This window comes from Cuculus canorus, chromosome 1, assembly GCF_017976375.1.
Source record: "Cuculus canorus isolate bCucCan1 chromosome 1, bCucCan1.pri, whole genome shotgun sequence".
NCBI lineage: Eukaryota > Metazoa > Chordata > Aves > Cuculiformes > Cuculidae > Cuculus > Cuculus canorus.
This window is the reverse complement of record NC_071401.1, coordinates 123,660,512-123,674,720: the sequence shown is the minus strand read 5'-3', so window position 1 is coordinate 123,674,720 and position 14,209 is coordinate 123,660,512. Positions and strand designations below refer to the sequence as shown.

Sequence of the window (14,209 nt, the reverse complement as noted above, 5' to 3'; positions counted from 1 at the left end):
TGCAGCCTGTTGTAAACGAGGCTATCTATAATTCAGTATCGCTTTAATGGCTAGGATAACTATCAGGAATTTCCTGCCCTTCTAAGACAGTCATGAAGGAGAATGGAAACAAGGTTTTTTGGTTTGTTTCAGGTTCTACCCCCCTCCCCGCCCCAAAATCTTCCTCTGCAGTTGATTAGCCATGAGTAACTGCCAGTGAACACATTGAAGGCTTCTTCCAGGTGCTTTACTCTCAGCAATCCAACAGGCTTCCTGGCTATACAAGTTCAGAGTACTCAGTAGCTGTGATGGCAACAATAAATAGGAAGCTTAAGTGACAATTTGATAATACCTTTCAATCTGTATGAAGCTTTTGAAATTGATGGAGTTCCACCCGTTTCTGCAGGATGTTGAAACAGACCTTCTTAGACTTATTTTCAGTTTATACTCCTTCTACATTATTGAAAAATTATGAGTACAGATAACTAGAGGAATGGTATAAATATGACTGTTTTGAAATCAAAATCACAGGCAGGGTTATGCATGCCATTAGTCTTCAAGCTTCCCTGTGTGTCACACATTTAAGACGGAACATCATGCCTCCTATGCTCCTAGGTTGAATTTGTTTTAACTTGTTCAGCTTTACTTTTGTACATGATTGTCCTGCTCGCCAGTTCTTTGGGGTTTGTGGGTGTTCTTTCATTTGTTTGGTTTAGGGTTTTTGTTTTGTATTAAACATAAATCTGCCTTCAATTTGGCCGTGTATTCTAGGGAAGGCTTACAGTATTGTCCAGCTCTCAGCACAATTAAACGAATCCTATTGCTAAGGCAGTTTTTCTGTCTGATATGCGTCTTTGAAAGTTGTCTGTCGCAAGATGCTGAATAGAATCAGATCTTAATACTGACTCCTGTATTATACAATAAAGACCTCACCACTTCTAGCTACGTTGTTTCTCGCTTTTCTAAAACCCTATAAATCCAGCCTTTTACATACCAAATTTATCTTTTTCTTTTGTTGTGATTGAGGTTCTAAATCTGTTTCATTCTTTGTGTCCTTCAGGATTATATATATTTTTAATGATAGTAACAAAAAGTAGTCTGATTTGTAGACTATTGTTTAGCCTTAGGTCCTAACCTGTGGCCATTTTCATACTTCACATATTCACCTTCCCTCTTAATAGCTGTCCATTTATTTAGAGACAAATATTAATTTTACAGTTCTATAGCTGCCTATGTAACTCATTTACCTTTTGGAGTATTATCAGTATTATGATTTTCCACTCCAAATTTTTTTTGGTGTATGCCTACATTCCTAGTTTCTCAAAAGTCATGGTTAATGATGGAGTAAGTTATTTCAACAATATCGCTCTGTACACTGAAACCACACAATCTGGATTGAATTTGCCAATAATTTTCAATCGTTTATTCGCTTAATCTTTATCAGGAGCTATTACCAGTTTTCTAAGTTCCTTAGTAATTTATTATGTGGAAGACATTTACTCCCTCAACTTTTGCCTTAGGGAACAGTGCTGCATTGGTTAATACATGCACATGATTCCTAGCGACAGAAATTAGGTTCAGCTGCATTATGCAAGGATGCGATCCAACTTTAATTTCTATCTCTAAAAAGACACTCAAAGTAATGAGGCATGGCTACAGGGCTTTTTCAGTCATCTTACACAGGAAACTTCCCATGAGACAAAAACTAGAAAGGACTCCTTGAGACTGAGAATATTTAAAGACAATAATAAAAAAAAATCTTTGTATGAGCCACACATTCCAATCCAAATGCCAGGAACAATCCCCTTTGTGTAGATATTAAAGAGGGCATGATCTGCGCCAAATATTTTTAGCTTATGCAGGATGTTGAATTTTCACTTGAGTTTTTTTTAGGTGAAATTTCTGCTCTCACTTACTGTGCATTTCACCCGAAATAACTGAAGAATGATTGAGGAAAAAAAGTTACAGCCCACCACTTAGCAGCTGGCTGAGGTAAGTCTCAAGGAAAGGACTGAAACACAAATGACTAATTCCTGATCTGGCTTCTCAGATGTTCAAAGACACCATAAAATATGGAGGTTCATCTGTCTTATCACTGTTGTGGTACTGAATCTCTACATCAAATGAAGAAAGTAGACTAGCGCATGCATTGGGTGTTATAGGCAGAGATAAACATCACGAACAACGAGTTATAATGGCCAAAGTGTGTCACAAGTTCAGGAGCCTTTTCAAAATAAAATATTACACACACAGTGTGTAATGACTGGCAAATGTGTCTACATGAAAGAAATGAGTATTGATATTAATATTAAACAAGCAAAATGCTGAGAGCTGCCAACAGAACTGTATGGGTTAATAGGTGGGTTTTAGAAAGCCTTTTCAGACAAAGCCTCCAAGGTTATTGTGTTATCCACGAATCAGTTGGTAAAATGTCTTGCCAATGAATGTAAGGAAGTTTAAAGCTGTTGGCTTTTGCCTACCGTACCAAGATCAGTCTTAAGATCTGTTGGCAGACTTAACTTTCTTGATCCTTTAACTGAAACAACAGAAAAAGGAGAAAGGCAGCTGTTAATAAGTAAGAAAGGAAAAAGAGTGAGGGAAAACAACATACCATCTTCTGGTTAATACCATGTTGCAAATTTGTAGCAGTTTTTAGAATTAGCATATAAAGGCAGAATTACGGTTTAAATATTTTCATGTACACCATTCAGCAAAATAAATGTAACTGAACAAAGAAGCACTGGGAAAAAGTGTTACTCCAGCTCTCAAGAAGTGAATGGTGCTTTACACAGCTTTAGCTGCGTGCTGCAATATCTTACCTTGTGATGACAGTAATGATAAAAACATAAATGGCAAATATTGCAAATGGTTGTTACGCAGCACATCAAATATTTAAACACCTGTAAACCAATGTAATAAGACGGTGAAATTATGAGTTCTGATGACATCATACCTCAAGATACCGTTTGAAAAAGAGAGGGCATAATGTACAGGTAATGGAGACAAAACAGACTCATAATATTACGGAAAGGAAGACAGATTGCACAGAAACGAAATACGGCAGCTTCAGGATATAATGTGGTGTTATCTAGACATCAAAATATTGTACTCAATTTAGTGAAAATTTAATTAGCTGTTGTGTTCCAATTATGCAACAAAACTACGATTTTGCTTCTGTTCAAAAGTGTTTTCATTTCCTTACACATGAGCACATTTTTAAACAATGAACACCAGAGAACTGAAATGAAGCATGTCTTGTAGCAGTCAAAACAGCATTAGAAGTGTTGAAAGAATGCCTTAAGAAATCTTTTATTAATTATTCAGAAGATGTGATTTTTAATATGGGTCTTTCACTTTGCATTCATTCAGTATTTTTTTTACTTTGTTTTCTGGCTTTTACCCCTTACCTATACTGCCTGTTACTAGAAGTGAACAATGAAGGATTTGTCAGCTAACTGCTATACTTCTAAAAAAAGTCCCATGTGGCAAGTGTCACAGTGACAGGAACACTGGAACATCTGAACATACGAAACAAATCCTTTGTAGTTCCTATTTAATAAGCTTTTAGGTCAGAAGGATGCCCCAAACAGTCACTCACCATTTCAAGTACCAAACCCTCTAAAAAGAAATTCTGTTGAATTCTTTTGCAAAGTGTCATAAACTACAAAGCATGCAATGTGGCAGAAGAAACTATCAGCTGGCTCCTGTGCTAGATGATTTTCTTTCTCTCTTCAGGGAAGTGCAGGGAAGCCCTTTAGGCTCTTGAGCAAAATTTCAGCATCAGTAGAACCAGCATAGCCGCCCTAGTAACCTTACTGGATGCTTTCAGACAGGGCAAAGAGATCTCTTTAGATCAACCCAACATCAAAATATACATCACTAACACTACTACTAATGAAACACTAATAACTAATGAAAATTTTCTAATTTGGATACCAAGCGTAAAGCTACTATAGTCACTTCAAGCACCTGCACAAAGTGTATCTTGATTTTGAAAAGAGTCTTTTACAGACATTCCATTTATCCGAGCAGCTGTCATACACTCTTTCAGAAAGGCTGTGAATGGAGGATATTGCTGCAGAAAACCAGTGATTTGCTGCAGAGAAAGAAGCATCACTTGTGATCTAATTTCCTTTAAAGGCAAGGACATCATCTGGCCCAACCAGCCCTCCTAAAAAAATTACCAGTTCCTAAGAAAGACTGTGGGACACTTAACCAACAGACTAGCATCTAGATTATTTCAAAGCTATAAAACCTAGCTGCATTTAACACTATGGACTTCAATTAGTGCTATCATCGCGGAGGCTTTGAGCTTTGCAAAATGGTGGTTTAACCTTTTCTATTTCTATGTTACAGGTGTTTCTGTATAACAGGAATTACATGTCTTGTGTGATAAGCCACAGCTGTTCCCAAATTGTGGTATATATGTCTGAACTGCAAGACTGCAGAAATGGCTCTCAACTCTTTGTGTGCAGGCTCATATAGCACATGCAAAGTATGCACTTTTTGATTCCTCTCAAGGGCTTTAAACAGGCTTGATTTGGGAGCTGCCACAGCTGCTCACAGACAAAACAGGCAAACTATTCTGAAGGATGCAATCTAACACAGTCTCTAAAAGAACCGAGGATCAGAAAGAAGAGGAATATACAGTTGATGAGTTGGTTTATGGGTACAAGGATAGAGTAGGGGAGTAGGTGAGTAGGAGGCTAAAGTACAAAGGAGACACACACGAGGGAAGTGAAGGAAGTGCAGCCAAGAAAGCCAGGAGTTACTCCTACTACCACCTCTACCACCAAATTTGGAGATTTTAGGTGTAGGACAGGGTTGTGCTAGGACAAAGCGTTGGACCACTGTCAACGGAGTACATCTTTGAGGGTAAAATCAAAAGGAGCTGGTTGCTTTCAAACTTTACTGTGGTTAAAGATGCGTATATTACTTTTTCTGGGGTAAAACTAGCATTTTACTATTAAACTGATCAGAATGTGGATATTACTATGTAACCCATTTTTAGAACCTAAATCACGTATATTTTACTGCCTCTACAATTTTTTAGAAAGAAAGATCATGCATGTAAACATATCTTGCTGAAAAAGAGCTTTTGAAAGCCAGTTTTATTTTAAAATGAAGTAGAGCTTAAGGGTTCAAGAGGCTGCAGTGTTGTTTGTTACCATTATTTGTTTGCATTCATGCTGGAGGCAGCCAGTAGAAAATGTGATGCCACAGCGCAAGGCAAGGGAGCTCCTGCCCCAAAGAGCTTAATGTGACAATCAATCGAGTTATCCAACTGTGGGATGAGAAAGACGCACAGAGTTAACAGATACAGTCTAGCACCTCGCTGAGCTGAGCAACCAAGTCTCCTGACTGGACGATGTCCTATCTTGAAGCCATATGGATCGTATCAATTTTTCAATGAAAAGACTAAGGCACAATCAACAAAGAGATGCCTGCTGGCAGCTATGACTTTTAATGATGTGTTTCCCTCAGTTTTTACAGCAGAACTGTAGTCAGAGAATTTAATATTATTCAAAATGAAAGTGACTTCACACATCTCTTTTCCTGTTAGGCAGATTCTGCCTGCTTAATACTTTGAAATATCAGTCCCACTCTCCTTCTGCTAAAACATGGATGTAAAAGCCCACTATTTAGATGCCCACTTGGACAAGGTACGCAGTAAAGTCCTGGAGGTTTGGCTCCTGGGGCTCAGAGCCAGCATAGAGACCCCTCTTCCTTTGGTCGCCTCAGGCAGAGTGCCCAGGCAGCAGTTACCCAGGGAGCTGTTTTCAAGCTGAACCTAAATCTCACTCTTTCCTTGAGCTACAGCTCCTGCTGCATTGCTGCTATTTCTGTGCCTGGCCACGTCCCTGCCACTCTGGACCTGGGCTCACAGATCAACATCCTCCTGCCCTGCCCCTGGACTTGCCTCATGACTACCAGGCTGTTTGGCCCTGATCACCCTCCCCAGAGCTGCCTTGCTTAGCTTCTGTCTCCCCAGTCCATAGGAGCTGCTGGTCCCTGTTGGTGAGCTCAGACCACCTTGAACCTCGAGCCATGCACCATGGGCTGCACAAGGGCTACCGCTGCTGCTCCCTCTGTGCCCAAACACCATGGCCCGAAAACAGATCCCCATTTCCTCCCCTCTGTCAGCTCATACTGCTCCCTGTTCCTTGCTAAACACTATGTACACATCCCTTCTCCAGATGTTAAGCAAATCTCTCCTCATACTGGAAAAAAGTGGTAAAATGCGCCTTGTATTCCCAGTGCAGGAACCAACCTCTCTTCAATGATTAATTTGCCTTCTGACTAGTAAACATTCTTTTAAATTTAATATAAATAAGTAGAAATGGATATGCTGACAGTGATATCAATAAGTGAGTTTCAAAAGGAATTACATTATTTTTCACATGCACACAAAATGTTTCAAGACATTTACTTTCTTGCTTATTTTCCATAAGAATATTATTTTCAAACAGAGCCCCTGAATAATTTTCCCGGTAGAGATGATAAAATAAAGGTAAACTTTACTGAAATGGATACTGTTCCTTAACACATTATATAGTAATTAACACCAGGAATGGATGCCACATTGAGTGCTTTCAAGATAGAGATTTTAAGATTTGTTTTAGAACTACTGAGCTGTTGCACGCCATTGCAGAATAAGTGTCGCACAAAGCCCTAATTTTTGACCTCCAGATCACAAACAACAATCAAAATAGTTTGACTTTCTGTCAAACTGTACATGGCATGCATGAGTAAGAATAAGATATTCTGACCGTATTTAAAAATCCCAATTTCCACCTATTCTTTAAGAGTTTTTTTTAAGCCAATCATATATCATTATATGGCATGGCATGGCAGGCCAGGCTGAATTACTGTTCTCATGAAACATGCTTTATCTATATAAGTCTTGGTTTTTTTTTTATTTTTAAAGTTTTTTTTTTGTTCCATCAATGTTATACCATAGATATTGTTATACCAAGAATACACTTTATTTACAGTGAAAACTGCCACCACTCAGATATTCACAAACAAACAAACAGAATCTTTCAAATGGCCCTTACTAGCTGTCTTCCTGTACAGTACTGCAAATAGATCACTACAGTGTTTAAATACTAATTTATTTAAAATAACATACCAATGGTTAAGGAAGATTGTTCCTCTCCTCTGCCCACCATTCAAAAAAATACAGGGCTGGTGTTTCTTCACTTGCTGTTACGCCTGTTGTGTGGCCCTGATTTTTGGCTGAATTTTCATTGAATGATTTAATTTCACGTTCTAGTTTGAAAGGCATTTAGGATGGGAAACTGACTTTTCCATTACATTTTCTGCAAAGCCATGCTTTAGCAGATAGTACAGGAGAAGCATCAGAAAAGACAGTCTTGTGAAACAAGTTTAAAATATTGCTTAGTGGAAGAAGCTGGATTCTCACTGAATTAGAAACCAGCCCTGCATGTAAAATAATTCCTGTACTGGTAGTAGAAGGATCCTGTCTGACGAATGTAAAAACATTAGATCTATCAGTTGTGTTCTATGAGAAAGAAATGTTAGCCAGTGCAGAGCATGATGCAGCTGGGAAGATTGTGCCTGTTAAGAACAAGGTAGTTTTGCTCCAAAGTTCTTGGTCAGGTACTCCAGAGGCTCAGACTGGATTTTGCCCAGTTTTAGAGCAAGTATGGTATAAAAACCAAATTGAAAAAAAAATTAAATTAAAAAAAATTATATCAGTCACTATAAAATTAATTTCTATTTTAAACAGCAGTTAATTCTAATAAGTTACTGCCTACAAAATTGCACTTGATTTCACATTTTAAAGATTCAAATATATCTTGGAAAACTACACAGAATGGCTAAAATAGGAAACATCATAAATACGCCACGTTTTCCCTGCTGAATGATCTACACAGCCAGAATAAATTTTGGAGCAAATTATCTTCAACTTATCTAAAATAGATAGATGGTTTTGATTAATAGCAGAGTGAAAAATTGAAATTAACTGCAGAAAAAAAAAATAAAGTGCTATAGGAGTCTGTCATTACAAAACTAGAGCATAAGCATGTATGTTTAACAAATCGGTGATCTCTTAGTTTTCAGTATAAAGAAAAAGAATTTGTAGCTTATTTCTGGAGAGAAGATTGAGGAGATCAACCCCAGTGAGCCACACAATAACTAGTCTAATTATACTGTTTTATTTTAAAGACTATCTCATGAATTTGAGGTCCCAGTTTTATACCAATATTCTCTTAGCCCATTTCACTTTGGTATTCCCATTTCTACAGAATTTGGGTTGCAAATAGTATAAAGAAATACTCAGTTCCAAACAGCTAGTTTGTTTTTCAGTTCTTGATGTGCCAGGGAAACATTTTTATTACTTTCACCTTTTTGTAAATTACTACTTAGTGGCCTCCATTCAAGATTAGCGTGTCCTGCTATAATAAAGTTAAATATGTGAAATAATAGCAAAGGATTTGAATAGCATATTTGTGGGAATCTGTTACCATGACTAAGGGTAAAAGAAAGGAAAAGTATCTATCAATACTTACCAAAGTACGAGGAAAAGAAGTGTGATATGCATACCACAAACAAATGAACATATCACATCTACTCCTGCTTATTTTCCATCACATTTTAAAGTCACCTATTAGAAAACAGCTCTAAGCAAGGATCTTTAAGACAATGAACTCACATTAGAGAGATTAGTGTAGACTAGGCAGTTGCAGAAAAAGTCTCTAGGAGTGAAGTGAACTCCACTTTCTGAAGGACTATGGGTAAAATGGGAAACATTTATAAATTTTTAAATGGCCAAGGTTTGCTGGGTCGAAGTGGTTGACAATTTCAAATAAAAATATTCCCTTACGTTTCCATTGTAAATTACATAACTTAGGCACTGGTGGGTTCTAATGGTTAAAATTTACCACCTCCGTGTTGCTGTTTTTCAAATAATATCTCTATGTGCACATATGAATAATATATAGGTAAAATTATAAGGACTCCTTACTGAAAAAAAAGTCAGAAAGTCTTTTAAGAAAAAAGAAAAACAAGACTCTAACAAAAATCCTGATTCCATGTGAGATACGGGAACACATCTGCACGATGTTGCCAATTCAAACGTTTTAATGCTCTTCAGCTCAAGATGCACCACGTATATTTGCTTTTTCTTTAAGTAAACAGACTTACGATTTTATCATGCTATGTAATAAGCACTCCGCCAGTAATTTCTTCTCTTTGGAACTGTAACTACGCACTTCACTTCTCAGGGATTAATGAGACACAGTGATGCATGATATGCGTGGCTTATACAGACTGCAGGAAGAGAAGCCAGTCACCTTTACCTGAAGTGGGAGACTTGCAACGCTCTAGCTCCAGGGAAACTGGACTGTCACTGAGTTCAGTCAGGCCTGAAAAAATGGAGTTAAAAAGTTAAGTTACAATCCAACAGGGCATGCTTCAACTTTCTTGGTTGACGGTATTCTGCACTTTAAAGTCAATTTGGAGAAAAGAAAGGTGTGAAATGTGAGGGAAATATCTATTTCAGATAACTGCAGTTATCAGGCTGTCACTGCAGAAATTTAGGTCTGGTTTAAAAATCGCACCTCTTGATAACTCAGATTTGTTTTCCGAGTGCCTCAGGGTAGACAGAGTGCCTGTACCTAACAAGTGAAAACAAGGAAATACAGTTTAAAACTTAAATATCTGTGATACAAATCAAACTCATTCATCCCTGACAAACTGATGAGGAAACGACTCTATGCTTTCAACTGCTGAAGAATGCAGGGAAGAAACCTTAAAACGGAGGAAGAAGTGGGGAGAGACACAGTACTAGTGAAAGAAGAAAGTGAATACAAAACATCGCTGCTACTATGCAATATTAGGGATTTTTATATGAATTCACACATGATAGCTCATTCAAAAGGACACAGAGGCAATGATAATGCTGTCAGAAAGTGACACAGAATTTTTGAACAGGATGCTTTATATATGGTTTATAAATATTTGTGAGGAACTTATTTGTAGCAGTCCACCACGGAAGAAAGAAACAAGTAAAGTTATCTTAGTTTATACTGCTTAATCTCCGGCTCATTTCTGTGATCAAACTAAGATCCATCATGCCCTTTTGGATGCAAGGGAGAGAAAGCCTGAGCTCATGCTGTCCTTTACCAAATTCTGAGTGGGTGAAGTGGGCATGCCTGTAACTATTCAAATGTGCCCTTTGTATGTATGCCATGGTGTCCTATGGCCTTTATCAAGAGGTTCACATTCCTTATAAGGAGTACTGACACTTCATGCCATAGGGTTCTTGGGTCTGGCAGGCAGCCTAGCACCAGTCATCCATCCATCTGCTGGCAATACGGACTCACAGCACTTACGTCACAGAGCCTAGTGCACATTTGCCCACATTCAGAAGTTCATTACTGTTGTACTGACTATATTTACACACACTCTGCATATGTCTTATCATGGAAGTCAAGCATCCAATCAAGACCTTTCAACATGCTTTAACCTGGCACCACACATCTGCAACATTTGTTATAGCTTCTAGACCCTCAGGTTCAGAGAACCTCGCCTCTGAAATTCAAGAATTCCTCTGTTTCTAAAAAAATATTCTGCTGCCACTTTGTTACCAGTGCTGTTCTCTCTCTACTATAAACAGTAGGTTCTTAATGTTTGGACTGATATTTTTATTACAATGTAATTTTGAACTGCTCTGAGAAATGGGCAGAATCTAGAGCCCCAACAAGCAGAATAAAAAGCTCCTATCACTAGCAAAGATACATGAGTGCCAGAACAATTTTGATTGTGCTTTGGAAAAACACCAGTATTGAATTGGCCTGCTAAGTGAATAGTAATGACATATTTCCTGCTGATGTTCAAACAAAAAAAGATCACAATGCAGGTACTAATGTTGAAAACCAAAGATTTTTTAAATTTGAGAAAGGTACTTGAATTTTTCTTTGATTCAACTCAATCCATGAGAGAATTTTATATTCCAATTAACTGAGTCTAGTCACTTTTGAAGTTACAATAGAATTCTGGAACTACAACCATTTAGGGAGTCTCTCTACGTGTACCTTTCTTACAGCAAATCTTACTTCTACCCGACTCTTTGATTTCTGTATGTACCTGCAGATTTGGGACATAATTGATTTTTGCTGCAGAACTGTCTGCAAGGTACAGTGGGAGCAAGCTCAGCACATTTGCATAGCATTGGAGGCCTGGGATAAATAAAATGAAATATTAAACTGTTTATTTTTCAAATGCAGTGTTCAAGTTATTAAAATTTTAACGCTGGTTAAGATGTGGTGATTAATGAAATTCTCCTAAACCTTGCATAGTTACTATTGGTGATAGCTACAATGCCAAATGCCATGTCAGATTTTGCTTCCAAATAGGATTTTTGTGTGCGTGTGAGCTCACAGAAGCAATGCTGCAGCTAAATATAAATTATGGTGCCACTGACTGTAGTAGGAAATAAGCCAAATCACAGCACTGTTCTGAAAACTCCAGAGCAACAACCATGAGAATGCCACAGGCTCTTTGTTTCGGCGAGAGTTTTACAATTTACAACAGTAAAGGTAGATTTCATGTATGGCATTTAAAAAAGGTGAACATATGATCTTCTCTACAAATCTTTTTTTTGACTTTTTGTTAAGCCACTCTCACTTCTAACAATGACCACTAACGGATGCTTTATAAAAAAATTGCAGTAAGTCTCCATGTTAGGCATAAGTGGTACTTTGTGCCCTGCACAAGGGTATTGTCTTAATCTCAGATACTTAGATTTGCTTTAGCAGTGCCACTGGCATATATTCTCCTGCCATTAACCTTTCTTGCTTAGATATATTCTTATAACGATTCCTTCTCATTACCCATCCATATATGCAAAGTCTTACTAAATTCTAAATCCCAAAGATGTTCTATGGCAATGAATTGCACATTTTTCACCAAAAGGAATTAATAAGTCAGTTTTTAATTGTTACCTTTGATTTCATCAAATGTTGTATTTTGTTTGCCTTTGAGATAAGAAAGGGAGATCTCAAGCTTTTCTTTGTCCTGCTGCTTATTTTCTACGGTCATTTCCTTTTTAAGCAGAACAAGTCAAGTCTTTTCAATAATTTATCATGTATAATATTTCCACGCAACTCAGCTTCACTTGAATGTCTGAGAGACTACCACAGCTGCAAAAATTATTATACTACTAAAACTATTATATTTCAAAAATATTTATACTTTTTATCTTGGAGCTCTGCAGGCCCAATCTGTGTCCCAAGATATTTTATCTACTTCTAACCAAAAACACCCTCACCAGCAAATTTTGAGTTCACGTAAAGCGGGAACATAGCAGCAAAACTAAAGACAAAGAACTGAATTTGGCAATGTAAACAACCAGCTGTAGATGTACCCACTGACATTATAAAGAAATTGGCTTTAATTTGAACGAACTGTAAATGTGATAATAGTGTAAGATGTAAATATATCACATAAGCACTTTTAAAGATATGTCTCCTGGGTTCTTTTCAAAGTTTACTGTAATTCCCATTTTGTCTTTATTAATGAATCAAAAAAGGTACTGTGTAGTATGAAGTAACAACGGTTATGAGTTCATAACTATATTTAAAATTGTTTTTGAAATTTTATATTTCTAACTGAATGACTAAATGATTCAGACCAATCATTTACTTAAAAGCACCCAAAGCCATGGCATCTTTTCTTATAAATAAATGAATTATAAATAAATTATCATAAATATTCACAAGCCAATAAGTAAGATCAGTGTTATCTTAATCCATCATCTTCACCCTGAATTACCATACCATGCTTTCTTTATGTTTAAATATGATGCATTCTTTGGAAGCAACAGCTCAGAATATAGCTGTTGATTGAAAACAACATATATTAACTTCTACTGTGATGTCAGGTTTGGATTAAATTGTCAATTACTGATACATAATGATTCATAACAGTTTTCTGTGTGTTCTGCTTAGCCCAATGTTACTTTTCTCATATCCAATCAAGGGACTGGGCTGAAGGAGGAACTGGAGTTCTTGCTGAGAAGTCTTCATTCTGAAAATTATTTTCCAATGGATCAACATCCTTTGAACTTGCCAAGTTTTCGGATGTTTCATAAAGACCTTTTATTTCCTTGTTTTACCAACAGATCGTATGAATTTCTAATAGGAAAGAGTAATCGCTTTTACAGGTTGTTATCTTTATGTTCTGCTGCAAACACTATTTCTCTAGATGCAGTAAATGTACTTGTTTTAATATTTGAATATACGTTATCTACCACTAGGCAATAACATGTACAGCTTGAGTTCAGCTGAATTAAAAAAAGAAACCCAAACAAACAACAACACAGTTCTGCACTACTACAGAGAGAGATTATTTTATGTGACTTGGCACATATTCTTGCTACAAAGGAAGGTGCCTGCCAGCAGATGTTACAGCAAATGGAACACGTCATCAACACCAGAAAGCTACCTCCAGCTCTGCGCTTGCCCTCATCTTAGCCTCTCATTCACTCCGAATTACTAGCCCTGATAGGACAGCTATGTTTCAGTCTCTCCCATTATATAAGCACAGAACTGACTACATTTCTTCAATTTCTTCCCTTCTTGCTTTTACCTTCCCACTACCACCTCCCAAACCAGAGAATGTGCTGTCTCACTGCTCTAAGTCTACTCTCTATGCTTTTCAGTCCAGCTTACACATTTATACATGAAACTTACCAAGCTCTCTAATTTTTTTTTGGCTAAAATTAAAAAAAAAACAAAACAATTATTCTACCATCATACTCTGCATATTGGATTCTCTTAACTTTGTTGATTATATCTTTTCTTTGGAAAATCTGTCTTCCCCACCACATTGCTTCTTTCCCCTGTTTGATGTCTTTTTTGCCCCATCCATCTTCAGTTGCAAAGCACCCCAGACCAAAATACCAACACTTCCTTTATGTCTCTATCCCAGTATTCAAGGAGACTCTCTCGTATAAACAGGAGAATAAACACTATTTTTTTTACCCTAATGATCCGTAACTACACATAGAATCATAGAACAGTTTGGGTTGGGAGGGATGTTAAAGATTATTCAGTTTCAAACCCCCTGCCACGGGTAAGGGACACCTCCCACAGGATCAGGTTGCTCAAATCTTCATCCAACCTGGCCTTGAACGCCTCCATGGATGGGGCTTCCACTCTAACTTGGATTCTTTCCATCCAAGTTAGAGTAGTAATTCTGC

General features: G+C 37.3%; 1 protein-coding gene across 4 annotated transcripts in view; it reads right to left on the bottom strand.

Moving 5' to 3' along the window:
* STXBP5L (syntaxin binding protein 5L) overlaps nt 1-14,209 on the bottom strand; it is a 197,395-nt gene that overhangs the window by 32,296 nt on the left and 150,890 nt on the right. For 2 of the 4 annotated variants that reach the window (XM_009557006.2, XM_054087845.1), the window contains one exon: nt 9,306-9,371. The exons of 1 other annotated variant lie outside the window; for it this stretch is intronic. In XM_009557006.2, coding sequence (XP_009555301.2) covers nt 9,306-9,371 — 66 coding nt within the window. Of the gene's footprint in view, nt 1-2,464; nt 2,516-9,305; nt 9,372-14,209 lie in introns of all 4 variants that reach the window. One more of the 4 variants, XM_054087829.1, reaches the window with a different exon arrangement.